The sequence below is a fragment of the Pogona vitticeps genome, chromosome 3, assembly GCF_051106095.1.
Source record: "Pogona vitticeps strain Pit_001003342236 chromosome 3, PviZW2.1, whole genome shotgun sequence".
In the NCBI taxonomy this organism is placed as follows: domain Eukaryota; kingdom Metazoa; phylum Chordata; class Lepidosauria; order Squamata; family Agamidae; genus Pogona; species Pogona vitticeps.
In genome coordinates, this window is record NC_135785.1 from 92,274,398 (window position 1) to 92,298,491 (window position 24,094).

Sequence of the window (24,094 nt, forward strand, 5' to 3'; positions counted from 1 at the left end):
GTTTTCTCCCCCATAGGAAAGCATGGAGCTGTCAGATTTTGACAGGTCCATTGGTTCCTATGGGCCAAAAAACAAAAATTCACAAAAAATTAACGAAATGTCAGATCAAAGCCAAATCAGGTTTGCACATGACTTAAGGGGTCCTCTAACGAATCCAAGCATTTAGAACAGTTTTGGACCCTTCTAAGACACTTTTTAAATTGAAAACAAAAAAAACGTTAAGCGAAGCAGGGGACCTAAAACCAAAAACGTTAAGCGAAGCATGGTCCCAAAAACGCTATGCGAAAATCGCCCATAGGGAAAAACGTTATACGAAGCACAATCTGCCTCTGAAAAAATAAACGTTAAGTGAAAAAAACGTTAAACGAAGCAAACGTTAAGCGAGGCACCACTGTAGTACATTGTTGTTGCTGTTGTTGTTTCCTACTACATTACTGTTGTTAGTGGTGGCAGCAGCGATAGCAAAAGTTGCATCATGCAACCTTTCCCAGCATTTAGGTTGCAGTTCATCAGGATGCTTTGCTCTAAATTTTTCTGCATAACTGAGCTGAAGTGCAACAGGCTGGCTGATAAGCTTTTGCTGTTCAAGTGACAGGCGTATGCTTTGATTTGCTCACTTGAGCTACTGATTGATTGATTGATTGATTGATTGATTGATTGATTGATTGATTGATTGATTGATTGATTGATTGGATTTTTACCCCGCCCCTCTAGACCATGTCTACTCGGGGCAGCTTACATAGATAAAATAGAACAATATAATATATAAAATATAAAAATTATAAAATTATAAAATTAAAATTACAATTGAACAAATAATTTGAAGAAGATTACCAAGATGGCATGGCATAAAAGGGGAGAAAAATAAGAAAGACTTAATTGGCTGTAGGGAAGGCCTTCTTGAATAGCCAGGTTTTTAGCCGGCTTTTAAAAACACCCAGTGTTGGTAGGGTGTTCCACAGCCGAGGGGCCACTGCTGAGAAGGCCTGGTTTCTTGTTTTTTCCTTCCGGGCCTCTCTTGGCGTCAGATCCCTCAGCCGTCCCTGCTGGCTATATTGGGTGATTCTGGTAGATCTGGGTGGGAGAAGACGATCTGCCAAATATTGAGGTCCCAAACTGTTTAGGGCTTTATAGGTGATCATTAACACTTTGAGGTCAATGCAGAAATGGATGGGCAACCAGTGCAAAGCAGCCAGAGTGGGGAAGATATGTTGGTGTTTACTCACCCCACTAAGAAGCCTGGCTGCCGCATTCTGGACCATCTGAAGTTTCTGCGTCAGCCTCAAAGGCAGCCCCACGTAGAGTGCATTACAATGGTCTAATCTCGAGATTACGAGCGCATGGACTAGAGTAGTGAGGGCCCCCCATCAAGATATGGTCGCAGCTGGGCAATCCGCCATAGATGAAAATAGGCAGAGCGGATCACGGTCGCCACCTGAGTTTCCATGGTAAGCGCCGGGTCCAGATGTATCCCCAAGCTGCAGACCTCACTCTTTGCAGCAAGGGTTGTCCCCCCAAAAGAAAGGGAGTTACCTATACCGGTGGTGGAAGGACCACCCACCCTCAAGACCTCCATGTTGTCCGGGTTCAGCTTCAACTCATTCGACTGCATCCATTCCAGTACAGTCTCCAGGCAGCGCTGAAGGGACAGAACGGCATCCACTGAGGTAGATGAAAAGGAGATGTAGAGCTGTGTGTCATCAGCATACTGATGACACGATGCCCCACACCCCCTTATGACCCCGCGCAGTGGCCTCATGTAGATGTTAAACAGCATTGGAGAGATGATTGACTCCTGTGGGACCCCACAGTTGAGGCTCCACGGGGCCGAGATATTCTCTCCAAGCTGTACTCTCTGGGGACGATCCTCCAAGAAGGAATGGAGCCAGGCAAACGCTAGGCCACCAATTCCTAACGCAGAGAGCCTTCCCAGGAGGATACCGTGGTCGATGGTATCAAAGGCCACTGAGATATCAAGGAGGACCAACAGGGACATATTGCCCCCATCAGCCTCCCTCAGCAGGTCATCCATCAGTGCGACCAGTGCCATTTCTGTACCATAGCACGGCCTGAAACCCGACTGGAATGGGTCCAGAGTGTTGGTTTCATCCAAGAGCACTTGAAGCTGATCTGCCACCACCCTCTCCATCACTTTGCTTAGGAAAAAAACATTGGTGACGGGCCTATAATTTCCAATGTCGTCCGTCGCCAAATTTGGTTTCCTCCTAATGGGCCTAATGAGTGTCTCCTTGAGGGCAAGGGGGACCTTGCCCTCCTGGAGAGACCCATTAATTATTGTGGTGGCCCATTTGGTTGTTACAGGCCTGGCTGCTTTGATTAGCTAGGCCGGGCAAGGGTCAAGAGAAGAGGTGGAGGCCCGACAGCGATCAAGCTAAATAAACTGGCAACTGAAATAATTGAGGATTATTATTAAAGGTGAAAGGAAGGGATGCTTTGGTGGAATTAAGGCTGACAAGGCAAAAAGCTCACAGCCGTGAGAACAATATGAAGTATTAATCATGTGGTAAAACAATAATTGCCATCTCCCTATTCCCCTGGACTGCCTGCATCACCACCCCCTTGCAACAAAATAACAATAATAATTTTTAAAGAAACATACATTTGCCTTTGGGAAAATATTCATACTGCATTTGCATAGCTTCCCCTATGTTGGCACAATCCAGATGTTTTGGACTACAATGGCCATGAGCCCAAGATAACATAGCATATTAGCTTGGTGGGAAAGCTAATGGATGGGAAAGTTAGGTTTCGTACCCTTTCTGGAAAAGTGCCATATAACGGAGGTGTTTGTCACAGTGTTGTTTCAGGTATAGCTTTGGTTAGCCTATGCTTTGAAAACAAATCTGCCAAGATGCGCAGTCATGCAGAACAGCCAGATAGCAAGGGATGCACACAACAGCTGGATGAATGAGGCAAAGATTCTGTATTTTGGTGTGTATACCTGCATAATTTTTTTGCTTTTCTCCTGAACTGTGATGGGTTAATTCCCCTCAAAATTCATTTGGAATTAACTCAGAAGTGGTTTGGAAAACAACCTTTCCTCTTCACAAAGTTCTCTCCAAGGCTGCACTGTTATCACATGCATGCTAATAGAGTTCTGGATGAGAGACAACTACAATATTAAAAGTTGTGTAGAGCCAGTGGAGATGCTATCCAAGGATAGAGAGAAGATCTTTATTAAAGTACTGTAAAAGGTTCCTTGATAGCCTGTCATATAGCCTATAAGAGGGGTAGGGAATATCTGGCTCTTTAGATGCTTCTGGGCTGCAACTTCTATCAGCCCTAGTCTAACTAGTTAATAGAAAAAGTCAATCTGGAAGACCATACCTTGGTCCATCCTTGAAATGATCCTAGCCTCACCAAAGTTTGCCCATCCACAGTTAGAGTTTTAGAGAGTGTGCTTTAACTCCTCAGGTTGTCCTTGCAGGTTCGTTGGCCTTTAGAATTTTCTTCTGCTCTATGTTGACCCTACATGATGAAAACTTTGTTTTGTGTTTTGAGCTGGAGAAGAGCTTCTTTGAGGAATAGCATTTAGCTCAAAACACTTATCCACCTTAAGATGTGGACAAATCAGTATTCCTAACTAATTAATTATGAACATACTGATAATAAACCATATATTATATTAGTTCTAACAGGTGCCTGTGTCACTTTTACAATCCAGTTCCATTGCAACAATCACACAATAAATGTGCTGAGAAACACCCTGTTTCTCCAGCATTGCACGTGTCTGTAAAATGCACTGTGGTTGCAATGGAAGCATTACACTGAAGGAAAACAAGAATGAAGTGTATGGACCATAAATAAGAAATACTGTATTTTACCGTGTATACAACCCCCCCATGTATAAAACACCCCCCCTAATTTTGACCCTTGATGGAGGTGGAGGAGCAGTTAATGGGCAACTGCTCCTCCACCTCCATCTCCTGCTGCTGCTGCCTGCCTGATTACCTCCTCCAGTGCGACTGCTGGGGCTCACCTCCAGCTCACATCGCTGCCATGTCCCCTGCCCTAAGGAGATCATGGGAGGAGGAGATCTGGTGTGGCAGCAGGAAGAGGTGCCCGAGCGCACGCGAGTGCTTGTTTGCCTCTGTCGACTCCTGCCTCCACCACTGGAGGGGACAAGGCGGCAGCGTTGTCGGGGAAGGCAGCAGCAAGAAGCGCCCGAGCGGGTGTGAATGCTCCTTCGCCTCCGCCTCTGCCTCCTGCTGCTGCTGCCACCTCGGGGCCACCAGAGGGGACAAGTGTGAGCTCTGGAGGAGGCCATTGGGAAGCGGCAGCAAGAGGTGTCCGAACACGCGAGCGACTGCGTCCTTCCGTGTATAAAACAACACTCAATTTTTCCTCTAATTATTTTAGGGGAAAGTGTTGTTTTATACACAGAAAAAAATATGGTATGTATATTTCTGGTGGGGCCACTGCGAGATACAGGAAGCTGGACTAGATGGGCCCTTGGCCTGATCCAGCAGGGCTCTTCTTGTGTTCTTATGTTTATTTACTGATTTTTTTTGTTTTTCCGAAACATCCTAGGGAAAGGCTCTAAGTATTTATGTATCCTATATACAGGGATGTTATCAGGTCTAATCCCCAGCTTTTTCTGGCCCCTTACTACTTTCTGCCATGCTCCACTGTGATCTAGGATCTTCCCCCATTCTATTTCAGCATGTAGACCAGGAAGAAATGCTTTTCAATTGCTGAGTTATGCCTAATATCGCTTTAGGTCATGCAAAGCACTCCCTTTCCTACTCTCTGCAGTACCAGCTATTTTGCTCAAGGTTCTCACTGTAACAAAATATCAATTAGCTCAACGTGCACTTGACTTCACAATTATAAATAAAGTATTTCTCTTTCCCAATTTTTCCAGGTCTGAGCAATCGATTGCCATACTTCATAAATTATTTCTTCGACACATATCTGTTGATCAATGAAGATACTCCAGTAGGTAAGTGTGCTAGGCTTCACTTATAATGGATAAAATGGCATTTTTGTATCCACTTGTCTTAGGGGGATGAAAAAAAGTCAGAATGATAAGACAGCACATGGCTTTGAAATAAGTGCCCTATAAAAAGAACACAGATCCCCTTCTAGAGCATTTAAACATTCATCATCTTTTGGTTGTTTTCAGAAAGCTGATGAATTTCCCTTACCAGCCTTGCCAGCTGAGTGTTTAAAGTGTGATTAAAGAAAAATTAAAGTAGATGCAATAGAGCTGTGATAGTTTGTATACTATTATCAGAATATTGGGGTAGGGTTGCCAGATACGTTGGTACCAAAAGGAGGACATAGAAAGACAAAAAGGAGGACAAAAGAGGACATAGAAAGACAAAAAGGAGGACAAAGGAGGACATATTGAATGTTTCACTTGAATCCACATTAAACCCGCAATCAATATAATTTTATTACAATTCCTGCCAATAAACGTCTCTTAGTGAACTGTCCAAGAAACAGTCATGTTAAAAAATAAAAATAAATTCAATGGAGGCTTTTTTCAAAATACCAAAGAATATTATTTAAACAGCTATTTGTACAACTACTACCTTGAAATACTTGCTGTTCTCAGCAGAGCTAAATGCAATGGAGATTAAATTTTGCAATGTTCCTTTTTCCATGGTTTTATGAAAAAGTCAAGTCTCTCTCTCTGTGTGTATGTCTCTCCCTCTCCCTCTCCCTCTCCCTCCATCTGACACACAAACCCTTCCTCAATGTTCAAACAATCAGTTGCTTCAGTTCACTATGTCCATTTCCTCTCATGTCCATTTCTACCCATCCCTCCCTCGCACCTTTGAGCCGTCTCTCCCTTGCAGTCACAACCTTTTTTTCATGATTTTATAAAACTAAGTCTCTTTCTCACTCACATACATCCTCCCTCCCTCCCTAAATTTTCCCCAATCTTACTTTTAAACAAGCCTCTGTCAAGCTCTCTCGCACCTTTCTTCCCTCCTTGATTGAAGTTTCCCTCGTGCTCTCAGTCACCTCCCCCGGAAGCAGTCACTGATTGCCCCGGCTCTGTTGCACAGCGGGGGACCAATTAAACTGGCTTATCTCCGATCAGAACCATCAGAACGGAGGATTTACAAGCCGCTGCCGGGAGGATTTACAAATGCCTTACAACCAAGGAGGGAGGGAGAGGTGATTTACATTTTCAGGTAGAAATGCCGGACATTTTAAAGCTTTTTAGCTTTGCCTGCCGGACGCAGGATTTTCGCTTAAAAAGCAGGACATGGCCTCCCTTTTCCAGACGTCTGGCAACCCTATATTGGGGTGCATTTGTTTAAATCTATTCCATGATTTAGGCCTGGAATGTACACTTCTTTTCTGCAACTATTGGCACATGTGTTAGTCCCACTGCCCTACCCTCACAAAATTACCTAAATGGATGTGCACATTTTTGCTTTATTTTTATCCAGGAGCCAGTTCTCAAGTTTGTAATATTGCACCTATACCCTTAGAGGGTGTTTCCCCCTCGTATTTTGTGTGTCAAGAATTGGCAACTGCCACTAAAATATTCCTGAACAGGAAATGCAGCTGAAGTTGCCCATATGCTCATCTGTGCCTATCCTCTATACCAGTGGTCCCCAACCTTGGGTCCCCAGATGTTCTTGGACTACAACTCCCAGAAACCTTCACCACCACATCTGCTGGTCAGGATTTCTGGGAACTGAAGTCCAAGAATATCTGGAGGCCCAAGGTTGTGGACCACTGCTCTATGCCTTTACAATTTCCATAAATTGTCTAGATATAAAAAAGATTCTGATCTATAGATCTGAGTGGGGACTGCTCTTCTATTACAGATCTATAGACCAGAGTGTGTTCTGGTTTGTGCATTTTATGAATCTCAAAAAAAAAAAAAAACACAAAAAAACACAAAAAACCCCACAAAAAAACAATGGCACTAAAATACTTTGACGTTTTATAAAAATGACAAGGTAGAAAATGGGTATTTCTGGACTAAGAAGTTGCAGTAAATTTAAAATTGTTACATAAAAAATTAACAGTGTTATGCCATCTTAAAATATGACACACACATACTGTATTCAGCTTCTGAATCTACCGGTAGCTGCTAGTGAGTTGGTATAGAATAGAGAAGGAGGTCAGCTTGTGCCCTTGGAAAAATATTACAGAGTTTGATAGACAGATTTAGCTTTCATTTATTTATTTTTGTCAGTAATCAGTTTCAACCAATATAAGAATCGATTGGGCTTTCCATGGCTTGTTTTCCAGACTTTTGAACCCATTAAACCTTTGGAATTCAGTTGTGCTTAGAGCTTTGTGGATGGGTCGTAATGGTGTTCAGTTGGTTCTGTTCAGTTGGATGTTGTAAATTGGTTGTAGTGTTTTATGTCCTGTGCGTGCACAAAAACAGCGTCTGAACCTGATGGGCTGTTCTCTCGGCTTGATCTAAAAGCAGTGATTTTGTCATTGCTGTGATAGCAGAGCCTTCTATATTCTTTCGTGTGTCCGTTTCTTTTTAAGAACATATTAAATAACAACACTGTCACTTCGTCCACCTTTAAGGGAAAACTGTGTTTTGTCTGTGTGTATTTGCATGTTTAAAGGCTGTTTAAGAAGTTCTGTTGTGGAAAGACTGAAATTGATCTGGTTGTCAACAATATCCAACTATTCTATAACTGATAATTTCAAATCAGGTTTTGAATACTATCTTCATTATAAAGGTTTTATATTTTAAAAGGATATATGATCTGCCCTTCCTCTAAAATATTCAGGAATGTTTGTAAAACTAACTGATTTTGTTATCAATTTATTGATAATTCAGATGAGTGTTAACATCTTTTGTGGAGAACTAACTTTTATAAGATGATTGAGAGACAAGTGACAATTTTTTTTATGGGAAGCCACTACAGCTTCAGGAAACTGTCCCATTTTCATCCTCCAGCTAAGGAGAGGTGGGTAGCAAATCAGGATCCGTATGTGTAAGAAACTGCAGTTCAGAACATACAACTCAAAGGTGACAGAAGTATTTCTAGATGTGCAGAGTGCTCCTTTCTTGGAATCTGTAGGGCAGTAGATCTGTTGCATTGTGGGAATGTATATGTGCTTGCCTCTGCTTGCATATCTTTAAATAAAGGAAATATTTTCAAAATGTCAGAAGTCTTTAGTGGCCTCTCATTGAAAGGAAGACAGATCTGTACAGCACCTCTTGAAACTTCTTACCATTTGGGGAAAATACAAAACAGCACTATAATTGGATCATTTAGGGTAGCTTATAGCTAGAGTTCTGATGATGACTTTCTATAGTCACAGATCTATGTGTTCTGAAAGCTCTTTTTTCAACCAAGTCTTTCTAGAATGGCTACCCTGCAAGCCAGGCATAAACATTTTAACTTCTGTAGCAGTTACTAAGGCAGGTGTAGCTTTCCCCCTTCCCTTCACCTTTCCTCTTTACCTTTCTACCTCCTTCACCTGTAGTACTGATCAGGCTCTTGTAAATTAAGAGGAGGGACCAACACAAATTTACTCTCTGGTTCAAGAAGAAATCTTAAGTAGAGATGGGCATGAAGCTGGAAAATGGCAGTTTGTGATGGCTCAAGTGATGGGGGTATTCGTATATGAATATGAATACCCCTGCACAGCTGGACTTCACGAGGGTCTGGCCCCTCACACATCTGGCAGTGGCAGGAGCCTTGGTCAGCCTTCCAGTCACTCCTGGAGCACCACTCTCTTTCTGCTCATCTAGCCACTCGGTAGCCATGCAGGGAGACTCACTCTCCCTCCCCCTGCCTGGAGTTGGCCAGATGAGCGGAAAGAGAGTGGTGCTCCGGGAACAATCGGAAGGCTGACTGAGGCTGCTACCACCGGCGGACACATAAGAGGATGGTCTGGCCCCAGGGACTAGACTCTCATTAAGTCCAGCTGTGCAGAGGTATTCATATTTGTATACGAATATCCCCATCTCTGTTCATCACTGTGTTCATGAACTGTGTTCATGACCACAAACTTTCCCAAAATTTCCCAAAATTTCCCATGAAATTAACTGTTTTGTGGTTTGTGTGATTTGAGACATCCAGGAGTGGTATAATGACCCTTGCACAAGTTAGAGATGTCAACTGAATTTCCTCCCCATCCTCTCCAGTTTTGATGAAGATTGGATTTGGAACATCCAAGTTATAGATCCCCAAAGCAGGTCCCCCCAGGAAAGTGTTCTTTAGCAGCTGGCTTGGGGGAAAATGAAATGAGTGGTTCATGCAAGAGAATCTGAGACAGGCTGTTGCCCATCATGAGGTGGACTAGGGAGTGAACAGAAGGGGGACAGACATGGGAAGAGGACAGAGATATGGGAAGAGGACAGAGGTGACAAACAGGCTAGCTAGCGAAGCCTCTTCTCATGCTGGTTGTTGCAAAAGTGAAACCATCAGCTCAGCTGCCCAGGATGCTGTTCCTATAACCATCTACTCCCATAGAGTAAACTGTGGTTGGCTGCCTGACCTGACAATAAATCCTACAAGTTTTCTCTAAGTCCACCCCAGGGTTGCCTAGGGAATTTATTGAGTGGTGCTAGGTTGTCTGGTCAGGGAAGATGCACCCAAAACTAAAAGTGTTTGAATAGCTAATACCGATAATAGTTTGGCATTTAATTTCATTCTGGGTGGGTACATTTTCCTGACGTGCCCCAAAATGAACCATTAAGTGGTCTGATTCATGGTGGGTTATTGTGTTTGTTTGTTTGTTTGTTTATTTTTTGCTTCATGGTTTGTTTCATGCCCATCTCTACTCTGAAGGCCAGATTCCCATATTTATTTATTTTATTTATTTATTTATTTGATTTGTATCCCGCCCATCTGGTATATTGATACCACTCTAAGCGGCTAACATTCTGCATTCAAAGACAGTAATGCTGTGTGTGTACTACTTTGATTATTGAAGTGATGGAAGAAGCACTCCCTTCAAACTCAGAGAGAAACTCCAAGCATGCATACCAACTTCTGAAATTCTCAGAGGAAGAGATTTAGACTTCCCTACATGATCTTTAAATATCTGTTAGCTCTTGCTGTGTCATCTGATTCAAGTAAAGTCAACAACAAAACCATTGTAGATGTAGCAGTGTTTCAGTTTATTTGGAGATCCTGTTTCTAAATATTATGCTTTTAGCGTGTATTTAGCATTCATTATTCACATGCACTGTGCAAAGAGTATCCTGTGTAACTTTGCAGGAAGGTGCACATGCATTATTCTTTCTCTATGAATGGTATCAGCACAGGTAGGATCGACCAATTGCCAGGGAACCATAACTGTTGAGGGTTTCACCGTCAATCCTCTCCTCCCATATTTCCCATTTGTACACACAATGAGCCGTGATTGGCTCAGCTTTGTTTTCCTTAGATTTGCCTATTCCAGCAGCAGAAATCTTTGGTTTAACACAGAGGGGGTCTCCCGCCACCCTGTACACACTCCCCCCTGCCTGCCCACCCGCACGCATGGCCTGCTCGCCCACCCACACGGATGCCCCACCCACCCATGCGTGTGCACGAGCGCACCCGCCCACCCATGAGTGCCCCTCCCAACTGGCCTGCGGTTCGGAAAAGGTTGGGGACCACTGGACCACTATACAAGTGCAGATCCCATACATATATTGTGCCTTAAAGTAACAGTCCTGCTTAGAAGCACTTTCCCTTAACCTTAGACTTTTGAAGCTGACATTTTGCATCCTTTTCGTGTCTTCCACTTAGAAATGTGTAACTGATTCACACATGCATGCTATCACTTGATGACTTATATGTGCAAATGAGTAATCACAAACAGAGCTTTCATCTCAAATTACAGTGCTCCTCAGAGTAGGCAATAATCTGATGCTGGACATACATAGGTAAACTAGGTTGTTGTGAAAACTGGGCAGGCTTGAAAAAGTGAAGGGGGCCATCAACACAGCACCTGCCTCTTCTATTTACATCATCTAAAGCTTAGTATTAACCGTTTAGTGCATTTAATATGATTAAGAAACCCTGATCTTGAACATTTAATAGAGCTGCTATTGCTAAAGAGCAATGGTTTTGAGGTGTGCTAATAAGACAAGTGAACTGATTCCTTCTCAGGCCACCCTCCACCTGCCACAAATCATGATTTCCATAGTGTCAGCTGGTTAATGAACACTAATATAAAACAACCTGGTGGTGGTGTAACAGATACGTTTCTATAATATTTTCTCTGATTCAGCATTCAGATACGATGACTGATGTGTAAGATCAGGTCAACATCAGTCCACAGTTAGCCTTTTTGAAATGTAAATTAACTGTAGCTCTGGTATCACTTTCTTTCTGACGTTTTACAACCAGTCAGATCTGGGCTTGTAAGGATGACACTGAAAGAAGGAAAAGAAAAGGCAAGAGAAAGGGGGAAAAAGGCAAATTCCACGTGGCAGCAGTACTTTCTGTCTCTCTGGACTTGCCGTCAGAATTGCCTCCGTTTAATAAACTCTGGTCTGTTGTAATAGGATGTAATGTGGTCTGAAAAAAGGGCTAATTTTGCAGGCAACAAATGGCGCTAAAGCTAATCAGCGCTACAAATGGTTGTTACCTAGTGTGAGAAAAGAAAGGTTTAGGGAAATCTCTGTCCTTGAGCAACTGTGTTTTTATAAGTGCTGCAAAACAGCCTAAATGATGTCACTTCCCCCCTAGCTTGTTGTTCTTGTCTCCTATAAATCTTTTCGATTAATAAAACTATTTTCTTCCCACCTTTTACTTCTTCTCCAGACAATCATTTTTTCTACCTGAACAGAATTTAGCTGCCTTCCCTTTTCTCCATGTGATACCTAGAGAAGTGTTAAGCAACAATTAAAGAGATAATTCCCTCTCTAATCACTTACATGAGTAAATTAGTCTTGTCAGGAGCTATTAAGACAGAGAGCTCCAAATTCATTAGGCTAGATTGGGCCTATGGAGCTTCTGGCAACGCTGCTAGTCCAGGCTGATTAATTTCCTTGAAAACACCATCAATGCCCATCTGTTTCATTTAGATCTTTGGAGAGCAATTTTCAGGTGGACTGACCCCCTCGTCAGTTATTTCACCCAGAGGTAATGACTGACACACACACAGACTACTGCAGTGTGAAGAGTAAACTCATATGTCTGTGTCTGTGTGTGAAATACAGATACACATTCACTCATTCAAGTCCTGCAGCACAAATTTTCACAGGTTATTTTAAATTGATCAAGGGAAATGCTGACACCTTCTCTATAGTCCGTTGCTCTATCAAACTCTGCTGTTCTCTCATTTGTTAAGCACCTGTTGGTATTTATTGCCCTCTGTAGCTCACGGCCATGGCCCATGGTTAGCACCATGTTTTCCCGAAAATAAGATATTATTAATTATTAATTTTTGCTTCAAAAAACGCATAGGGCTTATTTTCAGGGGATGTTTAATTTTGTCATGTATCACCATCTACGTACATTTATTCAAATACAGCCATGTCGCCTTCTTCTGGTTGCTGCACAATGGTGGAGGGTGGGGTTTCATTCAACTTGGGCTTATTTTGGGGGTAGGGCTTATATTACGAGCATCCAGAAAAATCATGCTTTTCTTGTTTAGTTGTTAAGTCGTGTCTGACTCTTTGTGACCCCATGGACCAGAGCACGCCAGGCCCTCCTGTCTTCCACTGCCTCCCGGAGTTTGGTCAAATTCATGTTGGTAGCTTCAATGACATGTTGGTAGTTTCGATGATATGAAAATCATATTAGACCTTATTTTCAGGTTAGGTATTTTTGGGGAAACAGGGTATGGAGAGGTGTTGGTGGGCTGGACATGCTTGCCTTGCAGTGCCCTCCTGTGCTGTGCTGTCCAGCATACACACAGGATACTGGGGTATCCTCACAGGATTATTTGTGACTGCTGTGTACAAGTCAAGTAATTTTTAAGGAAATTCTGGGTACAGTCCTCAGGTGCAAGGTTTGCCTGAAGGAGGAGGGTTCTCCCAGGCTGCTAGAGAGAAAGAGAAATTAAGACATTAATATTTTATTAAATTTTGCACATCTGCTGGCGATGGTAGCTGGATTTGGGTGGATTGGAATAGCCCTTACTCATGTCATCAAGGGACGTTGTGCATCTGTTGAAATTAAATTATGACTTCCGGTGTCCTAGGCATTCTTCTGCCGTGGTGCATACCAGCAGCCCTCTAAGGGTGGGAGGGTTGTGGCTACTCTGTGCCCATAACAGTAGGCCACTGTATAATGGGAAGAGCCTCCATTTAGTTATTTTAGATTCTAGTAAAATTTTGAGCTTGCTCTGCCCCAGATTCTATTTATCTTCCTTTCTAGAAGTCCATGGTATCCTTAAAGCGAAAGATCCATCAAGGTCTTTAAGAGAAGTGTTTCTTCCCTTGGTTTCAGATTGCATTAGTTGCAGACCTGTGCACTGGTTAAGAATATCTGTTACCAACTGTCTGGAGATGGTACACACAGACAGTTATGACGTCTCTATAACCAAATATTCCACTCCTGTAAATTTCCTTAGTACAGCGGACCCTCTACTTAAGGAATTAATCCGTATTGGAATGGTGGCTGCAAGTCGAAAAGTCTGTAAATCGAATCTCCATTGACCTACAATGCACTGAAAACCGATTAATCCCATAACAAGTGGTTTTTATTCTATTTTTATTCCATTTTGGTTTTTTTCTGGTCTGTAAGTCGATTCTCTGGCTGCAAGTCGAATCTAAATTTTGCAGCCAGAGAAGTCTGTAACTCGAAAAGTCTGTAAGTCGAGCCGTCTGTAAGTCGAGGGTCCACTGTATAGGCAATGACACCAAGTTCCAGGATACATGAACTTGTCCAGGGTACATGGAGTTGGATCTATGTCTCTGATCAACTAAAACCTCCAGTTGGATTTGGCTTGCTGTTTTATCTAACCCTTAGCCCCTTGTTTCCTGCATCCCTGCTTCTGTCACCCAGTGCCAGACAGAGTAAGGTCAAGGGGGGGGGATGAATTCCTGATGCAAAGTCTGGAGGGAGTGGATTCTCGATGACTTTCATGGCCGGGATCCAATGGTTGTTGTAAGTTTTTCGGGATGTTTGGCCGTGTTCTGAAGGTGTTGAGAACATGTCCAAACAGCCCCAAAAAAACCCTACAACAACCATCTTGAGGGAGTGTTATAAATGCAGCAAGTAAATACCTTGCATGCCTTTGGCAACAGGGCAGTTCAGATAATCCCTTCCAGAAACTTCATAACTACACAGTCACCACCACCGAGTGTCTTGGTGTTTTGTAATAGCAAATATGTATGCTGTTAAAACACAGCACATATTTGTAATGTTAGTATGAATATAAGAAAGGCAAGAATTCTGAAAGGGGAAAGAAGTCTGAACTGAGCATTCATGTTAAAGTGAATCTCAGAACAGGCAAACTCAGAGATGCTGCTGCAAGAGAATCAATGGATATAAAGGCACAAAGATTTATTGCTATTTATTTGATCAGCCTTGCAGAAGATGAATTCTGTGCTGCAATATATGTAATTGTTGATCACTGAAGCATATCATCTTGGATCAAATATTAGCTTGTTTGGGTGTGTGTGTATTATGTGCTGTCAAGTTGGAACCAATTTACAATGACCTCAATAGGGCTTTCAGTGTAAGTGAGATATTTAATCAGTGGTTTTACCCATGCCTGTCCCCAGTGAATTTCTCTGGCTGAGTAGTCTTTGAGGCCTAGTCTGTCACTCTGTCCACTACATCATGCTGGTACTTTGTTTGGGTAGAGAGCTGCAAAGATTTTGTAGTCTTATGATCAGGAAGCCATCAGATTGATACAGAAGGCTGATGTCTGACTGCTTTAAGCCAAAGAGACTTGAACAATCCAAAAGACACAATTACTTGACACCTGGGCAGGTGTTTCTCAGTCTTGTTCTTCTGTATCCTGATGAGATTTCAAAAGCTCAATCCCAAGCACTATGCTCACAAGGCAAGGTCATAGCCTCTCGGCATGATGCTCCAGTTGGTTCTTATCTTCTTGACATACAGATTTCAGTTTGTTTCAGTGAAATATAAAGGTATTTGCAGATGTTGTTGTATGTATCTCATAATAGTGCTTGTATGTTTAATATATGCAAGTGTTTGTGTGTGCGCTGTAAAATATTTCTTAGCATTCACTTGATTGATGCAAATGAGAACCTTGCCTCTGTTTGGATTAATCTCACAAGCACATATGGCACATTTCCTCATATGTCTGACAGGCACAATTCTTTATTTGGAATAGGTACGTGGTTTTTGCAGTTTATTGTTTAACAGGACTGTTGACCATGTCTGAACAAACGTCAAAGCAAAATGAGCTTTCAGTACTGTAGTTCTGGTTTGAGGCTATATATTGAGCTTTAATTATATTGTGATTCATCTTAATGTTGATTCTTATACAGGACTTACTTATTTATTTATTTATTTATTTATTTATTTATTTATTTATTTATTTATTTCTAATTTTTCATCATCTCTTATTTTACAAATGTCATGAAACATATTAGTACTTCCAGGAAATACTGTCTCTGACATGGATAGTAAATTAGGATAAATTTTAGGATTTTAATAAATAAAAGAACAAGGTTTATTGAAACAACAAACAGGGTAAATAAAAGAATCAGGTAAATAGGAAACTGGAACGTGGCATAGCCCCAATCACACACATACAACAGCTTGGTTCCCACTGAACACTTTAAGGTAACGCACAGACCCTGAACCTATCAGTTCTGGCTACCTAAATAGAAACCTGAACCTATCAGGTATGTACTAACTGACAAACAGTTGTACCCAGTCTGACACACAGACTCCAACTCCTCTTCTCCACATCAGCTCCAAATATATATACAGTACAGCTCCTCCCCCCTGATGTCCCGCCTTCCACTCCCCATAGGATGGAACTTTCCCTCCAAACCCATGACAGACAGGTACCATCAGTGCTGTATGTGACACCTCCCCTCTTTATAAGTTGTTTTGCGGGGGAAAAGCTAAAGTGCTTTTCTCCAAAAAAACAACCAGGATCAAAACACACAAAAACAGTTATACAATAACACAATACCATACTTACTCATACTTACACTCTAGGTTAAACATATCAATTAGGCATTTAAACATTAACATTTACAATACATTAAGTCACCTTTATTAATACAAACCAGGCATGTTTAATAAACAGGTACATTTAACTTTTGGTCACTAAAATATACATAGTCCATAGTTTCTTCGCCGTCTTCACTCTTCGGGTCTTCTTGACAAGGCGTCAGCAACACAGTTCATTGACCCTCTGACCACCTTCACTTCGAAGTCATAATCTTGCAGGTTTAAAGCCCACCTCATAAGTTTACTATTGTGGGTTTTCATTGTCTTTAACCACTGCAGTGGTGAGTGGTCAGTGCACAGAACAAAATGTCTTCCCCAGATGTAAGGTTTGGCCTTCTGAATTGCGTATACTATGGCCAGGCACTCCTTTTCCACGGTTGCCAAATGTCTCTCACCTTTCTGGAGTTTCCTACTTAGGTAGGACACTGGATGCTGGTCACCATTTTCATCCTCCTGGCAAAGAACTGCTCCTACCCCGCTGTTAGACGCATCGGTGTAGATGATGAACTCCCGGTCGAAGTCGGGAGCACGCAGCACTGGATAATGGATGAGCGCCTCCTTCAACCTCCGGAACGCCTCCTCACAGTCGCTGGTCCACGGGATGCGGTCATCAGTCTTCTTCCGCGTCAGATCGGTCAGCGGAGTCGCTATCTCGCTAAACCTCGGGATGAACTTTCTGTAGTAGCCCACCAACCCAAGAAATGATTTGACTTTTTTCTTGGTGTTGGGTCTGGGCCAATCACGAACGGCTTCTATCTTGGCCTCTAGGGGTTTGATCACTCCTCCCCCTACTATGTGACCCAAGTATTTTATTTCTGGGCTACCCAGCTGCAGTTTGTTCTCTTTGCAGGGCCTAAGCCAAAGCACTTCCTCCCCTGGGTTAAAGTGCCTCTCCCTGGCTTTCTGGTCATACCAGGTTTTCTGTCTGACCTTCTGAGCTTGCAGGTTTTCTGCTGCTAGCTCTAGGTTTCTCTTCAGGTCATTCATTAAAGTGTCTATGTACGTCACAACATCTTGTGGGTCATCCTGGGTGATCTGCTCCCAATTTTGTTTGATTAAATCAAGTGGACCTTTTACTTTTCTCCCAAACAAAAGTTCAAACGGACTGAACCCGGTACTGGCTTGGGGCACTGATCGATAAGCAAACAAAAGGGATTGCAGCTTCTGGTCCCAATTGTTTGGATTCTCTGCCAAGTAAGCCCTAATCATGCGCATCAGAGTCCCATTGAACTTCTCCGTTAACCCATTACTTTCGGGGTGATAGGCAGTGGTTTCCTTGTGTTTAATTCCACAGATTTGCCATAACCGTTTCATGAGCTTTGATGTAAACGATGTGCCCAAATCTGTGATTATTTCTGAGGCAAATCCCATCCTGGACATATACCCCACCAAGGCATCTGCCACTGTGTTGGTTTCGATGTTAGTCAAGGGAATGGCTTCGGGGTACCTCGTGGCATGGTCCACAATGGTGAGAATGAACCGGTTCCCCCTCTTTGTGGCCTTGGGCAAAGGTCCCACAATATCCACTCCTATACATTTGAACGGGGTGTCAATCACAGGCAAAGGGCACAACTTCGCTTTGGTCCTGTCACGGTTATTCCCCTGCCTCTGACACACATCACATTGTTTACAGAACTCCTTGATCTGCTTCCCTATTTCAGGCCAGTAAAAATTTTGTGTGATTCTCTGCTGTGTTTTGTTCACCCCTAAGTGCGCAGCAAACATGTCAGAGTGCCCCCTTTGTAAGATCATGGGGCGATACTTTTCAGGTACCACTAGCTGACTTCTGATCCCATCTCCCCCTTTTGAGATATTCATCAGGGTCTCTCTATATAAAATTCCCTTTTTCTCGCGAAATCTCGCTGGGGTTTCAGGTGTTAGCTGGGTGTCTGTCACCTTTTCAAAACACTTTCGGAGAGTGGCGTCTGCCTTTTGCTCTTGGCCAAATTTGCTGTCCGTGGTTAAGGTTTCTGCCACGGCTTCGGGACTACCCTCATCTGCTTCAACCTCGGGCTCTTCAGTACCCCCCTGAACTGTCCCCGTGGTAGCTTGTGAGCGTGTAATCACTAGCACCCGTTTCACATGTTCAGCCAGGTCATTTCCCACGAGCACGGCTGCTGGCAGAGTCGATGAAATCGCTAGCCGCCAAACTCCCCTCCAGCCTTGAAAGCTCACAGGTACCTCAGCTACTGGCAGTGAGATCACCTGCCCCTCAATCCCTGCCACCTTCAGGCTCTCATTTGGGATTATATACTTCCTAGGAATAATGTCTGGATGGCACAGGGTCACCTGAGAACAAGTATCCCTTAGCCCCCTATACTGATGGTCAAGTATTCCTACGTCCACCCCTGCGGTCTCAAACAATTGCGAATCTGTCCTCACTAGTAAGCAGCGCTTGACCTCCACAAGAGGACCATTTTCCCCAGCCTGATCAGCAGATGTAACTGGTCCAGAGTGAGTAGCCATGGTAACAGGCTCCCTCAATGGCAAGGATCTTTGCTCTGTCTGGACACAGAACACAGCTTTTGGCTTGGTTCCACTCAAATCATGAGGCAAATTTCCCTTTAGCTGCTTTAATTTCTCACACTCTGAGATTAGATGGCCCTTTCCTTGACAGAAATAACATTTTCTGCTGTACTTGGAGTCTTTCTCATCTGGTTTTGGTTTTCCCTCCAAAATCTGAGGTCTTGGTGGTTTCATGTCTGAGGGCTTCCCTTCAACCTGGGCCCCTCCCCCTTGCTGGTTTTTCCCTGGTCCCTGAGAGTACCGGCTGTAGGTTTCTTTGGGCTTACCCACAGATTTCCCCTCAGCACCTAAGGGCTTCCTTATTTGGGAAATAAAATCTGCGATCTCTGCCGCTTCTGTCACCGATTTAGGTTTCCTCTCCCTCACATGGAACTTTAGTTCCCCATGCAGGACTGAATAAAATTGTTCCAGCGCTATCAGGTCTTTGAGCTGCTGGAAGGTCTCTGTCCCCTCCTGAGACAGCCATTTCTCTAGCAACCTCACCAGTTGGGCCCCCACTTGGGTAAAAGTCTGCTCTGGTTTTTTTGTGAGTGACCTGAATCTTTGCCTCAGCTGTTCAGCATTTATCCCATGCCGGGCAAACACCAGTTTTTTAAACTCAGCGAAGTCCTTCAGCAGTTCCACTGGCATCTCTGCATAGACTTCTGCCAGGCTGCCACTGATTAAAGATCGCATAATGGTCATCTTCTCAGTTTCCCTTACTGAGAAGTCCACAAACGCTCTTTCCACGAGGGAAAAGAACACCTCAGGGCAATCTCCCTTGTGGTACACAGGGAATTTCTTCAGGTCAGTTTTAGACAATTGGCCCACCTCAGAATCTCTATTGTTATTATTGTTCTGATTCATCAGTTCCAATTTTCTTAACTCAAACGCCATTCTCTCTCTCTCCAATCTTTCTTCTCTTTCCATTCTCTCTCTCTCTATTTCAAATTGTCTTTGTTTCTCTCTTTCCCTTTCCTGTTTCTCTTCCCTTTCCATTTCAAATTTTCTCTGTTTCTCTCTTTCCCTTTCCTCCATTTCCCTCACCCTCAGTTCATGCTGTTGGGCTAGGAGCATTCTTCTGAGTTCTGAGGTCAGTTCTCCCGTGCTCTCATCCTGCACTGAGCCAAATTCCTCCTCAGAACCTTGGTCTCCCTGTGGTTCTCTCACTTCCCCCATTTCTGCCATTTGGCTTCGAGTCAAGGGCATAATCCCCCCAGACCAGGCTGCCTTCAAAAGTCACGCCTCAAAATAAAACGACGACTTTTTTCCTTTTGCCTCAGAGACAGCCTTCTATAGACTGCTGCTGTCCCTCCAGCACCAACTTGCAACTGTTGCCAGACAGAATCCACCCCCTCTGCTAGGCCTCTCAGCAGACAGGCTAGATCACTGTTACTTCACGCAGCTTTGCCTCAGCCCTTTCCTGCCAAAACGGGTTGCCTCAGAGCTCCCTAATCTAGTCCCCCCAATCTGAGTTTGCACGTTCTTCCACTAGCCTACCTCCCCGTGAGGTAAGCCTAGAAGATTACCTACGCGCCCTCAGATTTTCCCTGACTAGACCCCCCTTGCTCTGGGCACACTTGCCAAGGCTTTGCTGGACCACTGGACAACTGGACCAGTCGTATCCCACACGCTGGACACCAAACAATGTGGCAACCCCAGACCTACTGGAGTATCCCACCCTGTAGTTATGCTGCCACCAACCATTCCCTATAAGGAGTCACACAGACCAGGAATGGATTTTAATAAATAAAAGAACAAGGTTTATTGAAACAACAAACAGGGTAAATAAAAGAATCAGGTAAATAGGAAACTGGAACGTGGCATAGCCCCAATCACACACATACAACAGCTTGGTTCCCACTGAACACTTTAAGGTAACGCACAGACCCTGAACCTATCAGTTCTGGCTACCTAAATAGAAACCTGAACCTATCAGGTATGTACTAACTGACAAACAGTTGTACCCAGTCTGACACACAGACTCCAACTCCTCTTCTCCACATCAGCTCCAAATATATATACAGTACAGCTCCTCCCCCCTGATGTCCCGCCTTCCACTCCCCATAGGATGGAACTTTCCCTCCAAACCCATGACAGACAGGTACCATCAGTGCTGTATGTGACAAGGGGAAGTGAATATTGCTGCCCATCTAGCATCTGCCTAGTTATGTGGTTTTCTCAGTCTGTCTATTTATTTATTTATTTATTTATTTATTTATTTATTTATTTATTTATTTATTTATTTATTTATTTATTTATTTATTTATTTATTTGATTTATACCCCGCCTATCTGGTCCGAGAGGACCACTCTAGGCGGCTAACAACCATAATCCGGTGGTTTCCAAATTTCAGTCCCCTGATGTTCTTGGACTACAACTCCCAGAAATCCTAGCCAGCACACCTAGCGGTGAAGGCTTCTGGGATTTTTAGTTCAAGAATATCTGGGAATCCAAGATTGGGAACCATTGAACAATACAGTTAATCTTGGATAGTAGTTTTCAGTTTCGCACACTCAAAAAACTATTTTTGTTTGTTTGCTTGTTTGTTTGTTTGTTTGTTTGTTTTGAAAGCCATAGAGACATACAACACACATGCACTCTGGGATTATGGAATTTGCAGTCCAATGTGATTGGAAGAACTAGTTTGGAAAAGGCTTTGCTAGACCACAGGAGTGAAGACTTCAGTTTCCCCCCTCTGTGCTGCACCATCGGAGGAATATATCAGCCTGAAAGGGAACGCCACTTAATTCCCATCAAGAAAAATAATAGTTTACTATAATGTCGAAGTATTTAGTTATACATAGATGGTATTTAAAGCTGGGGGAAAGTTTGCAAGACAAAAGAAAATACTGCCAGCAAGTTGTTTATGAGGTACTAATTAGGCATCAACCATGTGCAAATTAAATGAAGCCCAGCAGATTGCTGGAAAGCTGGAGCAAAGTCAGTAGTGAGCCAACTGTTGAACTACATTTGTTTAGCTTGTACACAGTTTAATTCTCACTTAAATGCATTTAAATCCCATTGAATTTAATAGGTCCAATAGACAGTGTCCAGTTGTGATTTTTGTAGGCTTGCCAGTCATGGTGGAATGACATCTACCTAAGTTGCACTTTTAAAGATTAGTTATCTTGCCCATGTTCCTCTGAAATGGCATTTTTCTGTACACAAATAATCTCCTTTCCTGCAGTTTTTCTCCTGTTGAGGGAAAAATATTGTTCCCTAAGAGGATGGTTTGAGCCCAGGCTGTAAACAAACTAACTTAAGGCAGGCTACCTGCAAGGACAAAGATTACATGCAAACTGATCAAAACATCTGCCTATACAAGCTTTAGTGATAACAACAATGTTTTCTCTTACAAGGATTTTCCTTTTAGCAAGTATGGAAAGTAATAAGAATTCATGAGTTCTACCATCAGGAAGAATCTATTTGTTACTGTATGTCCATATCTTGGATCTGCTGTGTATTTTCTCTCATCCTTTTTTGCGGCTCTTGAAGACCGAGATTAGTTTAAATGACAGGCCTAGTATCAATGAAGTGCTATCAATAAAAGTGCTTAGAAAATGTTGAGAGGAAATTAATTTCTCACAGTGATCTTTGATTGAGTAGTAATATTATGTTTCAATTTCTTCTTTCCATGGATTTTTCTACTGCTTTTGAAAAATCCAGTTACACTATGATCCATTCCTACTGCTAGTGGCAGGGTCTTCTATAAAACAAGTACACTTTGTGTTTATTTTTCTGTGTGGTGAGGATCCTTTAAAAATTATTTCATTACCTGTGCCTTCTAAAATACCTATTATTTTGGTTTTTATCCAATCCAGATTATTAGACTTTATTTTAATAATCTATCTAGTTTTGTATGTAAGGGAATTCTTCTAAGTAGGCCCTTTCTTTCCCATTTTCATACATCAACAACAGCTCCCTTGCCCAAGGATTATGTCACTTATCAGGCATACGGTATGTGATTTACTTACTAGATTTCTTATTTAGGAACTGTTCAGCATCACAAGGCATTGTTGTGAGGAATTGTCAAAGCTCATGAGATTCTCTCACTCACACAAGAGCAAAACAAGGCATTACTTTAGTTCCTCAAGACCTCTGCAATTGCACAGAATGCCTCTGTGCAACACTCATGCACTTTACCTTCGAGAAGCAAAGCACACAGAGAGAGCAAGCACAGAAGGATCCGGTGACTGTTCAAAAAGAAACAAACAAACCATCCAGTTTTGGGGGGAAAAAACTAGGAGCTATCATAGTTTTGTTAAATTTGTTTTATTTGAATTATCTTCCTCCCAAAATTTCCTGAAAACATAAAAGCTGTAATTGAGACAGAAAGAAAATGTCTCATCCTTTTGTTGCAAGCAGAAAAAAATATTGTGGTTTCTAAAGTGAGGATTTATATTTTTACTGTGCATTTAGAAATTAATGGACTAGATCCCCTCAACATGTAAATCAAGGACCACCAACAACACAGAATAAAATATGTTGGTTTGGGGGTTTGTTTGGTTTTTGTGTGTGGGGGGGGGGAATTATATGTTGTCTTCATCCTATTTTAATTTTGTATGTACTGTATGTTGGAATTTATTCAATATGATACTCAGAATATGCTGTGTAGACTCTGTTTGCTTTCTTGTGGTATCTTACTTTTTTTCTCTCTCTCATCCCTTTCTCCCCCAATTTAATAGAATCTTTTTAATTCAGAATCTGGGATTGGCTGTTTATTTATGGGTAGAAAGGAGTAATGGCCCTCTTGCCTAATAATTTGATTTTAAATTGTCTGTATTGTGTTGAAGAGAAACAAAGGAAAATGAGTCAAAGCTCTGCCCACAATGTCTGTTTTCAGCCCTGGTTCTAAATTTGAGATTCCTAAGCGAAGGAGAATAAAGGTATGGCGGTTGCAGAACCAAAGTGAGACTAGCTCGATGACAGTTGTTCTGCCTCTTAGGGTTATAACAGATTGAGTCTTCTTTGATTACCACATGGCAATTTTCCTTCTGTCTTCATCATCTTACAGTGTTGTTCTGAGCAGCACCAGATGGTTGGATCTAGCTACCATCTTTAATTTCAACGGTGCTCCATCTACAGTGGTGCCTCGCTAGAGAGTTACCCCGCATGACAGTTTTTTCGCTAGACATTGGCTTTTTGCGATCGCTATAGTGATTCGCAAAACAGTGATTCCTATGGGGGAAATTTCACTGGACAATGTTTGGTCCCTGTTTCGCAAACCGATTTTCGCTAGATGACGATTTTGACAGCTTCCTCCGTGCTCGCAAACAGGTGTTTTCGGGACCTAAGCTTCGCAAGATAGTGATTTAAACAGCTGATTGGCGGTTCGCAGCTTTCCTATGGCCGATATTCGCTAGACAATGACGATTCTTCCCCATTGGAATGCATTAAACAGGTTTTAATGCATTCCAATGGGGAAATGCTTTTCGCTAGACAATGATTTTGCTAAACAGCAATTCCAGTGAAACGGATTATCATCATCTAGCGAGGCACCACTGTATAGTGCTGCC

At 42.6% G+C, this 24,094-nt stretch overlaps 1 protein-coding gene across 1 annotated transcript in view; it reads left to right on the plus strand.

The window, feature by feature from the left end:
- Positions 1–24,094, plus strand: part of CDH23 (cadherin related 23) — a 622,327-nt gene that overhangs the window by 71,747 nt on the left and 526,486 nt on the right. The window contains exon 3 of the mRNA XM_072995232.2: positions 4,886–4,963. Coding sequence (XP_072851333.2) covers positions 4,886–4,963 — 78 coding nt within the window. The remainder of the gene's footprint in view (positions 1–4,885; positions 4,964–24,094) is intronic.